The sequence below is a fragment of the Conger conger genome, chromosome 5, assembly GCF_963514075.1.
Source record: "Conger conger chromosome 5, fConCon1.1, whole genome shotgun sequence".
Classification (NCBI taxonomy): domain Eukaryota; kingdom Metazoa; phylum Chordata; class Actinopteri; order Anguilliformes; family Congridae; genus Conger; species Conger conger.
In genome coordinates, this window is record NC_083764.1 from 10,050,014 (window position 1) to 10,062,667 (window position 12,654).

Below are 12,654 nucleotides of genomic sequence, written 5' to 3' on the forward strand. Positions count from 1 at the left end.
AGCTCTGCTACCTTTGTTACAGAGTCACTAATAAATCAGTTGAACATGAATGGACGCCACACAAGCATCTCATTGCGAACAATGGGAAATGAGTCGGTGGTGAACACACACATTGTAACAGGACTGGAAATCAGTAGCCTTTCCCGATGCGGGGCAGAATGAAGACATTGAAATGTCCCAGGAAGATCACCTGTTCATTAACATGGTGTCTCAGTCGTCACAATTGAAAGATGGTCATTACAGTATTTGCCTTCCACTGAGAAACAAATCGCTGTGCATGCCAAACAGATCAGTGGCAGAGCAGCGTGCACTGAACTTAAAAAATAGATTTTCTAAGGATGCAGATTATTATACAGAATATGTTGCATTCATGGAAGATATTGTCAAGAAAGGCTATGCAGTGAAAATAAACAGTGCTGAATGTGAACTGGCTGAGGGAAGAACATGGTATCTGCCACACCACGGAGTCAGACATCCAGTCAAGCGAAAGTTGAGCGTTGTCTTTGATTGTGCAGCGAGCTTTGGAGGAACATCACTAAATCAGCAGCTTTTACAAGGACCAGATCTGACAAGTTCGCTAGTTGGGGTCCTCACGAGGTTCAGACAAGAGACCATTGCCATTATGGCTGACATGGAAGCCATGTTTTACCAAGTTAGAGTCAAAGACGAAGACACAAATCTACTAAGATTTCTCTGGTGGCCAGAAGGGAACTATGAGAGAGAACTTGCTGAATTCAAGATGCTGGTGCACATCTTTGGTGCAACATCATCACCAAGTGTAGCAACCTATGCTCTGCAGAAATGTGCAGCTGATTTTGAAGATTAATTCGGTCAAGAAGCCGCTACAACGGTAAAAAAGAATTTTTACATGGATGACTGCCTTAAGTCAACAGCTGATGAAGACACAGCCGTCAGTCTGTGCACCAACTTAAGAAGCATGTTGGCAAAAGGTGGTTTTCGGCTAACCAAATGGTGAAGTAATAGCAGGGAGTTGCTCAACTCAATTCCTGAGGAAGAGAGAGCACAAGGATTCCAGGACCTTGATTTGAATATGAACAGTTTACCAGTCGAGCGAGCATTGGGAACCCAGTGGTGTGCTGAGACGAATCAGTTTAAGTTCAAGATCAATCTCAAAGATAGCCCACACACCAGGAGAGGCCTGCTTTCCTTTGTCAGTTCCATCTTTGACCCTCTGGGGTTTATAGCTCCAGTGGTCCTACTCGCCAAAAGAATTCTGCAAGATTTATGCCGGCAGAAATACAGCTGGGATGAAAGCTTACCAGAAAATGTAATTAAAAATTGGACAAAGTGGACTTCAGTCTTGCAACAGTCAAATGAGTTTGGCGTTGACAGATGTATCAAGACAGAGGAGTTTGGTGCACCAGTCTTCGCTCAGCTACACCATTTCGCTGATGCGAGTGAAGGCGCCTATGGAACGACAAGCTACCTTGTGCTACGCTCTTCTGCAGGTGAAACTCAATCTACTCTCATGATAGCAAAGGCACGGGTAGCGCCCTTGAAATCTCCAACTATACCTAGAATGGAATTAACTGCAGCCTCAGTTGCAGTCAAGATGGACAAGCTGTTGAAGAAGGAGCTTAAATTGAAACTTCACGAATCAATATATTGGACAGATAGCACAGTCGTGCTGAAATACTTGAATAGTGAAAGTACCAGATTCAAGACTTTTGTTGCTAATAGAGTGTTAGCCATTCTGGAGCACTCTCAAGCTTCACGATGGAGGTATGTCAATACTAGCCTGAATCCAGCGGATCACGTCTCCCGAGGTCAGTCTGTAGAAGCGTTCTTGAAATGTGAAAGCTGGCTTTCAGGACCTGTTTCCTGCTCTGCGGTGAAGACCAGTGGCCAAAGAATCCAGATCCTGGAATGATAAATGTGGATGACCCAGAGGTCAAAAGAGTTCAATCACATGTCATTCAGATGCAAGAGCGCCAGGATCCGTTGGGCCAGCTGATGATGTATTACTCATCCTAGACAAAGCTAAAGCGTGCAGTAGCCTGGTTTGTGAAATTGAAAGATCTGCTGAAAGAATTGAAAGCAAAGAAAAAGACAGAACCAAGCTCATCATGTAGTGAAAAAATGAATCCGTTCAAGAAAGATTATAAAGGAACACGACTTACCTGTGAGGATTTGACCATTGCAGAGACAGAAATAGTGAAATACACCGAAAAGCAAGGCTTCAAAGAAGATCTGGGAATGCTAAAAGAACAACAAAGGGTAAAGAGAAGTAGTTCGCTGAATCCAGTACTACAAGACGGGCTTATGAGAGTGGGCGGTAGATTGAGCTGTGTAGCAATGCCAGATGACTCAAAGCAGCAAGCCATCTTGCCAAAGGACTCGCACATTACAAGGCTTGTTCTTAGATACATTCATGATGTTACAGCACATGCAGGAAGGAATCACATGCTGGCTCAATTGCGGCAGAGATTCTGGATCCCTGGAGTAAATGGAGCCATTAGGAGAATCTTGTCTAAGTGCATCACCTGTAAGGAGCTACACGGCACAGCTGGCATGCAACTCATGGCAGATCTACCAAAATGCCGGGTCCTGCCTGACGATCCTCCATTTACGAGAGTTGGTATTGACTACTTTGGCCCATTCCTGGTAAAAAAGGGAAGGGGACATGTAAAAAGGTACGGTGTCATCTTTACTTGTCTTGTCATTCGAGCAGTGCATTTGGAAGTTGCGTCCTCTCTTGACACTGATGCATGCCTGAATGCAATTAGAAGATTCCTAGCCAGAAGAGGACAGGTCAGAGAGATGTATTCAGATAATGGGACAAACTTCAGAGCAGCTGACAATGAGATGAAGAAAATGATAAGTGAGTGGAACACCAGTATGATTGAAAAACACTTGCAACAAAGGGGTGTACAGTGGCGCTTCAATCCTCCAACAGGTTCTCACCACGGAGGAACCTGGGAGCGGCTTATCCGCTCTGTAAGAAAAACTCTGAATGTCACAGTAAAGGAACAGCTGATGGATGAAGGGAGTCTTCACACCCTTTTATGTGAACCTGAGGCCATCATAAACACTAGGCCCATAACAAAGGCATCTTCTGACATGAATGACTTAGAGGCCTTAACCCCTAATCACCTTTTGTTACTGAAAGTCAAACCTGAGTTGCCCCCAGGAGTGTTTAACAAAGATGATCAGTATGCAAACCGAAGATGGAAGCAAGTCCAGTATCTCATGGACATATTCTGGAAGCGCTGGTGCAGAGAGTACCTCACACAGCTCCAAGAACGGCAACGATGGTCAACTCCTCAAAGGAACTTCTGTGTCGGTGATGTGGTGCTGATCGTGGACAACACGTCACCCAGAAACTCCAGGCAGCTTGGAAAGATCATAGAGAATTTTTCCTGACAGGAGAGGATTCGTTCGGCAGGCGAAGGTCAAGACCCGAGCCACTGAACTTTTACGCCCAATAACAAAGCTGTGCCTGCTGCAAGAGGCAGAAGAGGATTAATTGACTGTTCTGTGAATGTAGTTATGGACTGAAAGTGTTGTGCAGTTTTGAGTTAGCTTAACTAAAAGCAAGATATGTGAATTAGTGTATCATTAGGCTCCTTCAGTTTAAGTTTTGAATAATTGTCTCAATGGCATTGGTAACAATTAGGGGCCGGAAATGTAGGAGCCTAAATGCAGCCTAAATGCAGTTTATTTAAAATGTTAAAATGATTTTACTTTACAATAAGATAAATATGATTTATAATTTCTTTTTTAAATTTTTTTCCAGATTTTTCCCTTTTTGGTAGCCAATTGTACCTCGTCTGATTCAATTGGAGGTAGTCGTATTAGATGTACCCCCGTACCCCGTCCCTCAGCAGCCCGAATGAGAGCAACACACCTTCTTCAAGCCGTCTCGTCTCATGCCCGTTGCTGTGATTCCGAGGCGCCCAAGGTGCTTATTGTGCGGCAATCTAATAACCCTGCCAAGTCCCTCCCTCTGGAGCGAGCCAATTATTGCTGCCCCACGTGAGCCGGCCAAACTTGGCTTTTGGCAGGACCAAGAATCGAACCTTGGTCCCCGGTGTGCAACTGCAGCAAACTGCAACCGCAAGTCTGCTGCGTCTTAGCCTGTTGCGCCACCACAGCTCATAATTTCTTGATATAAATGTTAAAATGCATTGATTTGCGCTGTAAGGTTAAGACGGGAGTTTAATTTATCCTGATGCCCACTGTTAAGTGCTTTTATTTTGATATGTGTGGATTAGGGAAAAAACAGATGGAAGATTGGGGCGAAATAGTTTTTTGACCTCGCTCTCGCGTTCTCTCTCTCTTTACAACCTTGAATTCTATGTATTTGTGGATAACCTTTTTTATTTTTTTAATGATTGCTTCAAGAATTTTCAAGTAAACAGTTAAATGCAAGAAGTTGACTTGTGGAATATTTTTCAAGTGTTCTGTGGATTGAGGGAATATATCGTGCGTCAAGCTAAAGCTTCAATTGGAATTTAGGAAACTACAGTGATTGTTAAAAGAGTATGTACCACAGGGTTTGAGAACTACAGGGCAGCCAGGGGAGCTCAGTCCGTCATATCATACACTGTGGCATGTAGAAAAATGCTGAGTAGGCCCAGTTGACCTCCATTTTGGATCAAAATGACAAGAGGAAAGAAATCTAAGTGAAAGATGGTTCATTCTTGGGGCAGGGATGACAGGAATTTCAATCACAAAGATGGCTCAACTGGCTTGTTTTAATAGGAACAGTGACTACAGTTACATCTGCATTCAGATCTATCGGAGGGATATCGGCAAATAGAACAAAGAAATTGTGGTCAAAAGTGCCCGTTCATTCGTGCAATGTGTGAGGAAAAACAGGTGACTGAGAATGCCTATGGAGGACGTGATCAAACTGTCACCTGTCGACAACTACATAGAGACAGATATTACAGTACATAAACCCCTCATTACAAAGACAAATGCACTTAGCATTTCAGTGCAGTGGTGCAAAAATGCTTTTATGCTATGGGGGCTGCTTAGAAGGAAGGGTCACTGCAAATCAATACAAAGTTATTTTGAGTGATCACCTTTATTCCATCATGAAACATTAGGCTGGCAATGAGTGCTTTTCCAGGATGACAAAACCACCACGCACAAGGCATCACTGAGAATGGTTGGATGAGTAGGAAAATGATGTGAATCAAATGCTATGGCCTTGGTAGTCACCAGATCTCAACCCAATTGAACACCTATGGGAGATTTAGGACTGACTTGTTTGACAGCATTTTACACCACCATCAAAACATCAAATGAGGGATTATCTTTTGGATGAATGGTGTTCCCTCCACTAAAGTTCCAGAAACTTGTAGAATCTATGCCAAGGCATACTGAAGTTTTTGTGGAGGCTTGTGGTGGCTTGACTCATTACTGAGACATTACTCATAAGCTGTTTTTCCTTTGTCACTTGCTGTATGATGCAATAACAGAAAAGAATACATCAGATAAGATTAAGCAACGATTGTGCAGATTTTAACAGTAAATGTATCAAAGAAAGTTTGCTGGGGAAATGTGTTAGATTCCTGATGTACCTCTTCACTCTTAAGTGTTTGATTTCAGCTCACGCTGTTCCACAGTTCTTTTTTTTAAAGATATTTTTGTTGGCCTTTTTCAGCTTTATTGGACAGTATAGTATAGAGAGACAGGAAGAATGGGAGCGAGAGAGAGGGAAAGACATGGGACAAATGTCAGACGGTCAGATTGGGGCCGCTGACATTGCGGCTCGCAATGCACATACGGTCAGTGCCCGGTAGGCTGCGCCACCAAGACACCCTGTTCTCAGTTCTTTGGATACGGGCACATCGTTTTCTAAAAACTGACCTAGGGGAAGCAGGCCTGGAAATGACGTGGCACTGTCATGTATTCTGCTAAAGTAGGCTAGGCTAATCTAATGCGGTCATTGCTCCATAGGCCACCGAGACTTCTTGCACGCAGGCTTTTGGCACGCTTTCGCCTTTATATATTCTTCTGGGATTAGCGTAATCACAAGATAACAACCGTTGATAGAGACAACATGGGATGTTTTCAAAGGTAGCTTTTGTCTGATACATTGCTCACTTATTTTGAGAAAATTCTGCTTTCACTGTTCATATCCTCACTTCATATAAACTTATAAGAAAACTACGGTGGCAAGAGCTATTTTGCTACTTCATGCAGGAAAAACAACTTGGAACGCTAATAGTGATTTATAACTTCATAAAGTGTTTTTACAGCTTGCAGGAAATTCCAGAAGATCGCCAGAAAAAGATCTACGCACTGCTCATCGCAATAGGTGGGGTTTTGTTTGCCGTTTACTGAATGACTTAAAACAACTAACGTAGACGTAACTAATGTAGATGTGCTCCAAATCAAAGCACATTGCCTTCACTCTTTAAAGTCAGTTATACGATTTAAAGTCACTCTTTGATGGTGCTTGAAACTACTAAAGTAGCGGTGAAAAACTCCAAATCATGACAATGTATTTATCTGCTTAATGGACTTATCCGTTTGTTATAGTTATCTGGCTGCACAGCTAGGTTGGATGAGGTTAGCCATCTGCTAACTAGCTAGCTAGCTAGTAATGCTTCAGACAGCTAGCAGTCTTACTAATGATTTTGCTGGCAAGGAATTGATCCTTCAGCTAGCCTGCTAGCGATCAAGTTTGTTGACTAGGCCAGGCCAGGCCATAGGTAACACGGATATACTCTGTAGGGCATTTGGGAAAGTGGTCAACAAATGGGGCTTGCCTATGGTCTGATATAGGCCTGGTTTTGAAGGTTTTGCATGCTCGACTGAGAAATGGAGGGTAGTCATTGTGCATTAGATACTTTGGTTAAAAATACAAATACATTTTTTATTGATATGCCTCTGAATGCCACAATTTTAAAGTGAAATTCTCAGCTTTTATTAAAGGGTATTTTTATGGTTTTACTGTGCAGAAAAATATATGGCTTATATCAAGGCTAAACAAGGCACCAGATACAAGAAGCACAGTCCCTCCCAGCAATACTCCTAATTCTGTAATCAGCCAAAATATTTATATGGTATGCTTATGAAAGTCTAACAAATTATGTTTTCGAGATTCCTCCGGGTAAATACATTATTTAAGAGCAGGGTGTTTTCTTGTACAGAGGCCTGTATGTTTCCAACCAGTTGTCTTTTCATTAATGACATAATTTCAAAACTCATTTTTAAATTCTTTTTTTTCAGCTGACAAGTCAAGAAAAAATCAAAGGTAATTATTTTTCCTGTACAAAGCTCAAAAGAAGTAAACTAAGGCAATATGGTGTAGATATTAAGGTGCGACTTAAGCTAAATTAAAGAAATCACAAGTAAAAAATACAGATTTACTTTAAGCATTACTTTTGAAGCGGTCTTGTATTAGCATTACATAAATGATTTAATGCATGCTACACATTTTCTTTCCAGGACTCTGGGCTTGCGCAGTCCAATCCAGGAGTTTCGTGACACTCAAATTCCCTTTACTTACATAGGGTTTGGTGGCCAGTACCTCACACACTCATTTGGTAACACCTGTGTTCTTGACTCGCTGCTCGCAGGTTTAAACATTGCTGCTAGTGTGCACCCCAACATTAGGGAGCTTTTTATGGAAGACAACACTATCGATGCAGTCATGACCCTCCTGGATAGTGGGAAGTATGCAGAGGCAAAAGCCCTATGGCTCATTAACTTAGATTTTCGGCTGGGCCGCAAAAAATACTTCACAGAGAGAGACTACATTGACATCAGGGGCTACGTCAAAGACCACCTTCCAAACCTTTTGGATCTGACCAGCGCCAAGTTTCACTACGACGACGAGAGGAGGAGTCCCAATCCTGAAGATGTTGTTTACATGAAGACAGTGAGGTAAAATTTCTATTCAGGCGTTTCCTTTAAAAACATAAGTCAGTGAAACGATTATAACAGTATTCCAATGGATTTTTTATTTAAAGTATTGTTTGTTGCAACTAACCCATTATCCAGGATCAGGGTTGTACAAGGTGGCAGGGTATAGAAATATAACCTCTCATTATAATATGTAGGGCTCATTTGTAATGAAGGGTGGCACAATGCCTTCTGAAGATCTGGATGTTTTACAGCAAGTTTGAGGATTTTGGTGACGTGAGAGTGCTGGGATCCAGAGGAAATCCAGAACTCATTCTTGTGGACGTTGACAGCCGAATGGATAAATTCCCGCCTGTCATGATCACTGATGACTATGAAAGGTAACCTTGAAAGCTGGCAACTAAAGGGGGGAAATTTAACAATGAATGCTGGTGACGGAATAAATATGTGCTACACGGTGTGACTGAGAACAGTATTTGACTTTATGTGTATTCAAACATACCATTCCTCCCAAATGTCTTAGGGACTTCAGGCTGCAGTTTCTTCTCCTGGGCATAATAACTGCAAACTCCAACCACATGGTGCTGTGCACTAGCCTGGATGTTGGATGGTGGCTCTACGATGCCATGGAGCCTTCACTGTTCAGGAACGTCAACTTGGAAGATATACAGACCCAGGGTTACGTGGTTAACCTGGCAGCCTATGTCAAAGTGCCAGCAAATAATGAGAAGCAAGACTGAAGACACTCTGCACTCCTCAGAGAGAGCACAACTTCCTGCTCTCTCCTTGTATGTATGTGTCTGTTCTAGGAATACTGTTCGGAGTATCCGTAGACTGTTCATCTTCTGAATGGACTCACTTTTTTATTTTACATTTGGTTTCCTTAATAGTGTGAACTGCCCTCATTTTTTTTTTATTCTGGGAAAAACTACTCCTGCCCTATACTCCTGCTCTACTGCGATGTAACAAGCGTGCACAGTTTATTTATTGAAGAACACAGGGTAAGAAAGGCAGCTAATAGAACAAGGAATTATGAAGGCCAACCAAAGCCAACCAAACAAAAAACAAAGTCATGTGTATTAACCACATATCTTGCATGTCCAATGTGAATACTGCCAAGCTGACTGTCCTTTAACAAACCGCATTAGATAGCCAGTGGAGGACTACAGTATGTACTGTAGAACAACAGTGTTTGACATACTTGGATGATTACATTTGGTCCCTGATATTTCAAAAGGTACCTGACTGTCTGAATATTTCATAAATTTACTTGAAACTGATTTTTTTCTTACCTGTTATCTTTAGTATATACAATAAGCTATTTTCAAAGCTCTGGATTTCTTAGATTTAAGTATTCCTATTAAGTATTACAGTTTTGATTTTATTTCATTTTGTCAGTTGTTTTTTGACAGAAAAAATAAGCTTTTCAAGAAATAGGAAAAACAAAAAAGTTTTTATTACTAGACCTGGTAACATCATAGTTACACAAAACTCTAAACTGGATATACAACCATATTTAAGCCTCTTCAATTTAGAATGTTCTTTTTTTGGTACACTATTACTGTCTATATAACTACATTAATAAATATTTTCTGTTACCCTAAACTTCTACCAAGTATTGTTCATCTCTAAGCAATTGACTACTTTTTACATAAAAACTTGATCAAGGCTGTCTGAAATCAGAAGCAAGGAGCCAACCAAAGCAAAAAAATTGTGACAGGTTCTCCAACATGCTTGGAACAACCTTCCTGCTGATTGTCTTATAGAATAAAGTCAATTAAAAATAGAACTCTGTGTTTGTGAGTTTTCTATATAAAAAAATTAAAACAAGTTTTGTTGTGTCCATGGAACATGCCATGTCTCATGAGATGAATTGCAAGATGGAACCTCCACAGAAACTAAATAACAAGAATAAATATATATTACAAGATCTCACCTTGCCAAAGCATGATAGAGGCTGTTGTCTTGGAGAGAGGTATTTCTCAGTAAGAAGTGCTTCACTGTGTCGTATGTTGTCAAATCTGAGAGGGGGAGGACATTTTGAGTCATGGCTGCTGTCTGACTTTAATGGTCAAATCACATTCACACAAATTATAACTCACTTTCACAGTAGATTATCCCCTATTTTGGAGTGTTATCCAGAAGACAGATACAGGACATGCCTCCTAAATTGACCAGGGCAGCCCTTGGCAGATTGGTGACCAAACCCGCCGACAGTGGTCCAATTAGCTGGTCCAAGGATGTTGTCACGTTTCAGGTCTGTCTCGCCATGTTTTATGTTTATTCATTTTGTCTTAGTCTTACATTTACATTTCATTTACATTTTAGTCATTTGGCAGACGCTGTCGTGAGCCACGGACCCCTTGCCGAGCTCAGACCTCACATTCCCACGAGCAGTACCTCACAATGAGGTGTCTCGGGGACGAACTCAAGTACTCCGAACGTCCTGGAGCCCTGGTAAGTTCTACTGAACTTCCAGCCCAGTCTCGAAGTGAAGGGTGTGATGCAAATCTGATATTCGATGTCCTGTATTCAATGTATTCCTCTAAAGAATCTTTATCACATATGACTATAGTAAGATATACTTTATTATAATCAATCAAAAGAATAGAGTTATACAGATTACAGTGTAAATATCATCTTTCAGTTTGCTGATCACATGCAAGTTACATATACCCCTTTAGCGCTTTCTAATTTACCTTTCCACCATGATGTTTAAAAGTCAAGGTACACCCCTCAAATACCCATCCTCTTTGGCCTTAGCCTTATCCTATAGCTCCCCCTTCTGGACGTTTAAAAGAAACTATTCCTAGAATATTATATTTATCTAACTATAATAACGTCTCTACATTTTTCTACCTTATATAGTACCTTAATGAGAAATAAAAGACATTAAAATAAAAGGAAGCTTATAATGTATTACTTCTATGTATTATTTTTCCTACTTCTACAAGTAATATAGATTATAATTACCACTCCAGCTTGGTTATAGTTGTTCTGCGTAGCTATTTCTTCAACAGCTCGTAGATATCTTCTGAAGTCAAATTCTAAGATCCTACCCTAAGGTCTAAAAGCTTATTCCTTATATATCTTTTTTGCATACAAAAGTGTACCTTTTTGATAAGAAATGTCCCCAATATTTCAAGCGGGAAGACATTTATCTCTTATGTAACTTGTTTTTTAATGACCATATTCATTATTTCTGTTTTTCCAACTGTCATTTTCTCATACCTCAAAATAAATTTCCCCAATACTTTATCTCATGTGCCCCTCCGGTTTGGGAATTTCCACCATCTTAATATACGAGTGGAAAAACACTAGCGTTTTTGTATTTTTTTAAGGAACCTATTCATCACTGGTGTCTGTTTCAATTTCATAGTCTCTCCTAGAACACATTCTACGCATGGCCTCAGTCAGGCCTTTAGCCTTGCTCTCTAAAACCCTGAATCTAAGTCCCCCGACTTCAGACTCCTCTACTGACAAGTATGGCTGCTCATTATCTCTGAACCACATATTTTTCTTCTTACGGGCGTTCTCACTACCACCTCGATGGCGTGTGCGAGGGGTTAACAATGCATTCCTTCCTAACCCATCCCCCGTCAATCTCTCATCAGGGGGGCCTAGGGCCGGGTCCTCGACAACGCTTTTAATCCAAAGCGACTTACAAGTGCATAGGTTCTACCATAAGTCAAAGCATCACATCCAGAAACTAGCAAAATACACATGAAATGCTGTTCTAAACATAGTTGTGATCATAAGTGCATTTTTATTTTTTTTTGTGGGGGGGGGGGGGGGTTAGACAAGGATAGGGATATCAGAAAGGAGGGGCAGGGGAAATCAGGAGGGAGGACTAAGGTAGAGTTTGAAAAGGTGGGTTTTGAGTCTGCGTCGAAATAGGGGGAGGGATTCTGCTGTTCTGACAGTGGTAGGCAAGTCATTCCACCACTGAAGAACCAGAACGGAAAACAGGCGTGAACGTGCAGCTCGACCGCCAGGTGCACGTAGAGAGGGAACCATAAGGCGACCAGAGCTGGCAGACCGGAGTGGTCTAGCTGGGGAGTAGGGAGTGATCAGGGATTGTATGTAAGGTGGGGCAGTCGCCTTAGCAGCCTGAAATGCCAACACTAGGGCCTTGAAACGGATGCCTGCGGCAATAGGAAGCTAGTGGAGGCCAATGAGAAGCGGGGTGACATGAGCCGACCTGGGCTGACTGGTGATCAGGCGGGCTGCAGCATTCTGGACCAGCTGGAGGGGCTTGATGGCACACGCTGGAAGACCGGCTAGGAGGGAGTTGCAGTAATCCAGGCGGGAAATGACGAGCGCCTGGACTAGGAGCTGGGTGGCTTTCTCAGTCAGGAGATGACGGATACGGCGTATATTATACAGAAAGAACCTGCAGGTTCTGGCAGTGGAGGATACTTATGGAGCCAGGGTGAGGCAGTTATCAAGAGTCACCCCAAGATTCCTGGCCGTACGGGAGGAAAGTCTTGTGTTGTCTTATCTTGTATTATGTTAGTCTAGGTTTGTCATGTTGTTTTGTTTATTTCTTGTTACGATTTATTTTCTCGTCATGTCTAGTTATGTTTCGTTACGATTATATTACCTTGTTATGTTGAGTGGTTATCGTCTTAGTTTCGTTTTGTGTTTATTGTTTCGGAGACTGGTTACTGTTTAAACATACACCTTTACATGTCTTTCCGCAAACCTTGCATTCCGCCTTTTCTCTCTCTCTCTTTCTGTCATTCACTCCCTAATTGTTTCCATTTGTCTATTTACTAAAACTACTAACGCTAGATCAGGATTTGGTAG

At 41.6% G+C, this 12,654-nt stretch overlaps 1 protein-coding gene across 3 annotated transcripts; it reads left to right on the forward strand.

Annotated features, from left to right (window-relative positions):
* The first annotated feature begins 777 nt into the window (after positions 1-777).
* On the forward strand, positions 778-8,655 carry LOC133128805 (uncharacterized). 3 transcript variants are annotated; one of them, XR_009708789.1, is made up of 6 exons: positions 778-3,922; positions 6,234-6,292; positions 7,210-7,234; positions 7,429-7,866; positions 8,100-8,225; positions 8,369-8,655. XR_009708789.1 is itself a non-coding variant. In XM_061242609.1 (6 exons), the coding sequence occupies exons 1-6, from the start codon at positions 3,891-3,893 to the stop codon at positions 8,583-8,585; spliced, it is 897 nt and encodes a 298-aa protein (XP_061098593.1). In that variant the 5' UTR covers positions 866-3,890; the 3' UTR covers positions 8,586-8,655. The 3 variants fall into 3 exon arrangements, 2 of the variants coding, with proteins under 2 accessions (XP_061098593.1, XP_061098595.1); XM_061242609.1 differs by having other exon boundaries at positions 866-3,922; XM_061242611.1 differs by lacking the exon at positions 778-3,922 and adding an exon at positions 5,654-6,051.
* The last annotated feature ends 3,999 nt before the right edge of the window (positions 8,656-12,654 follow it).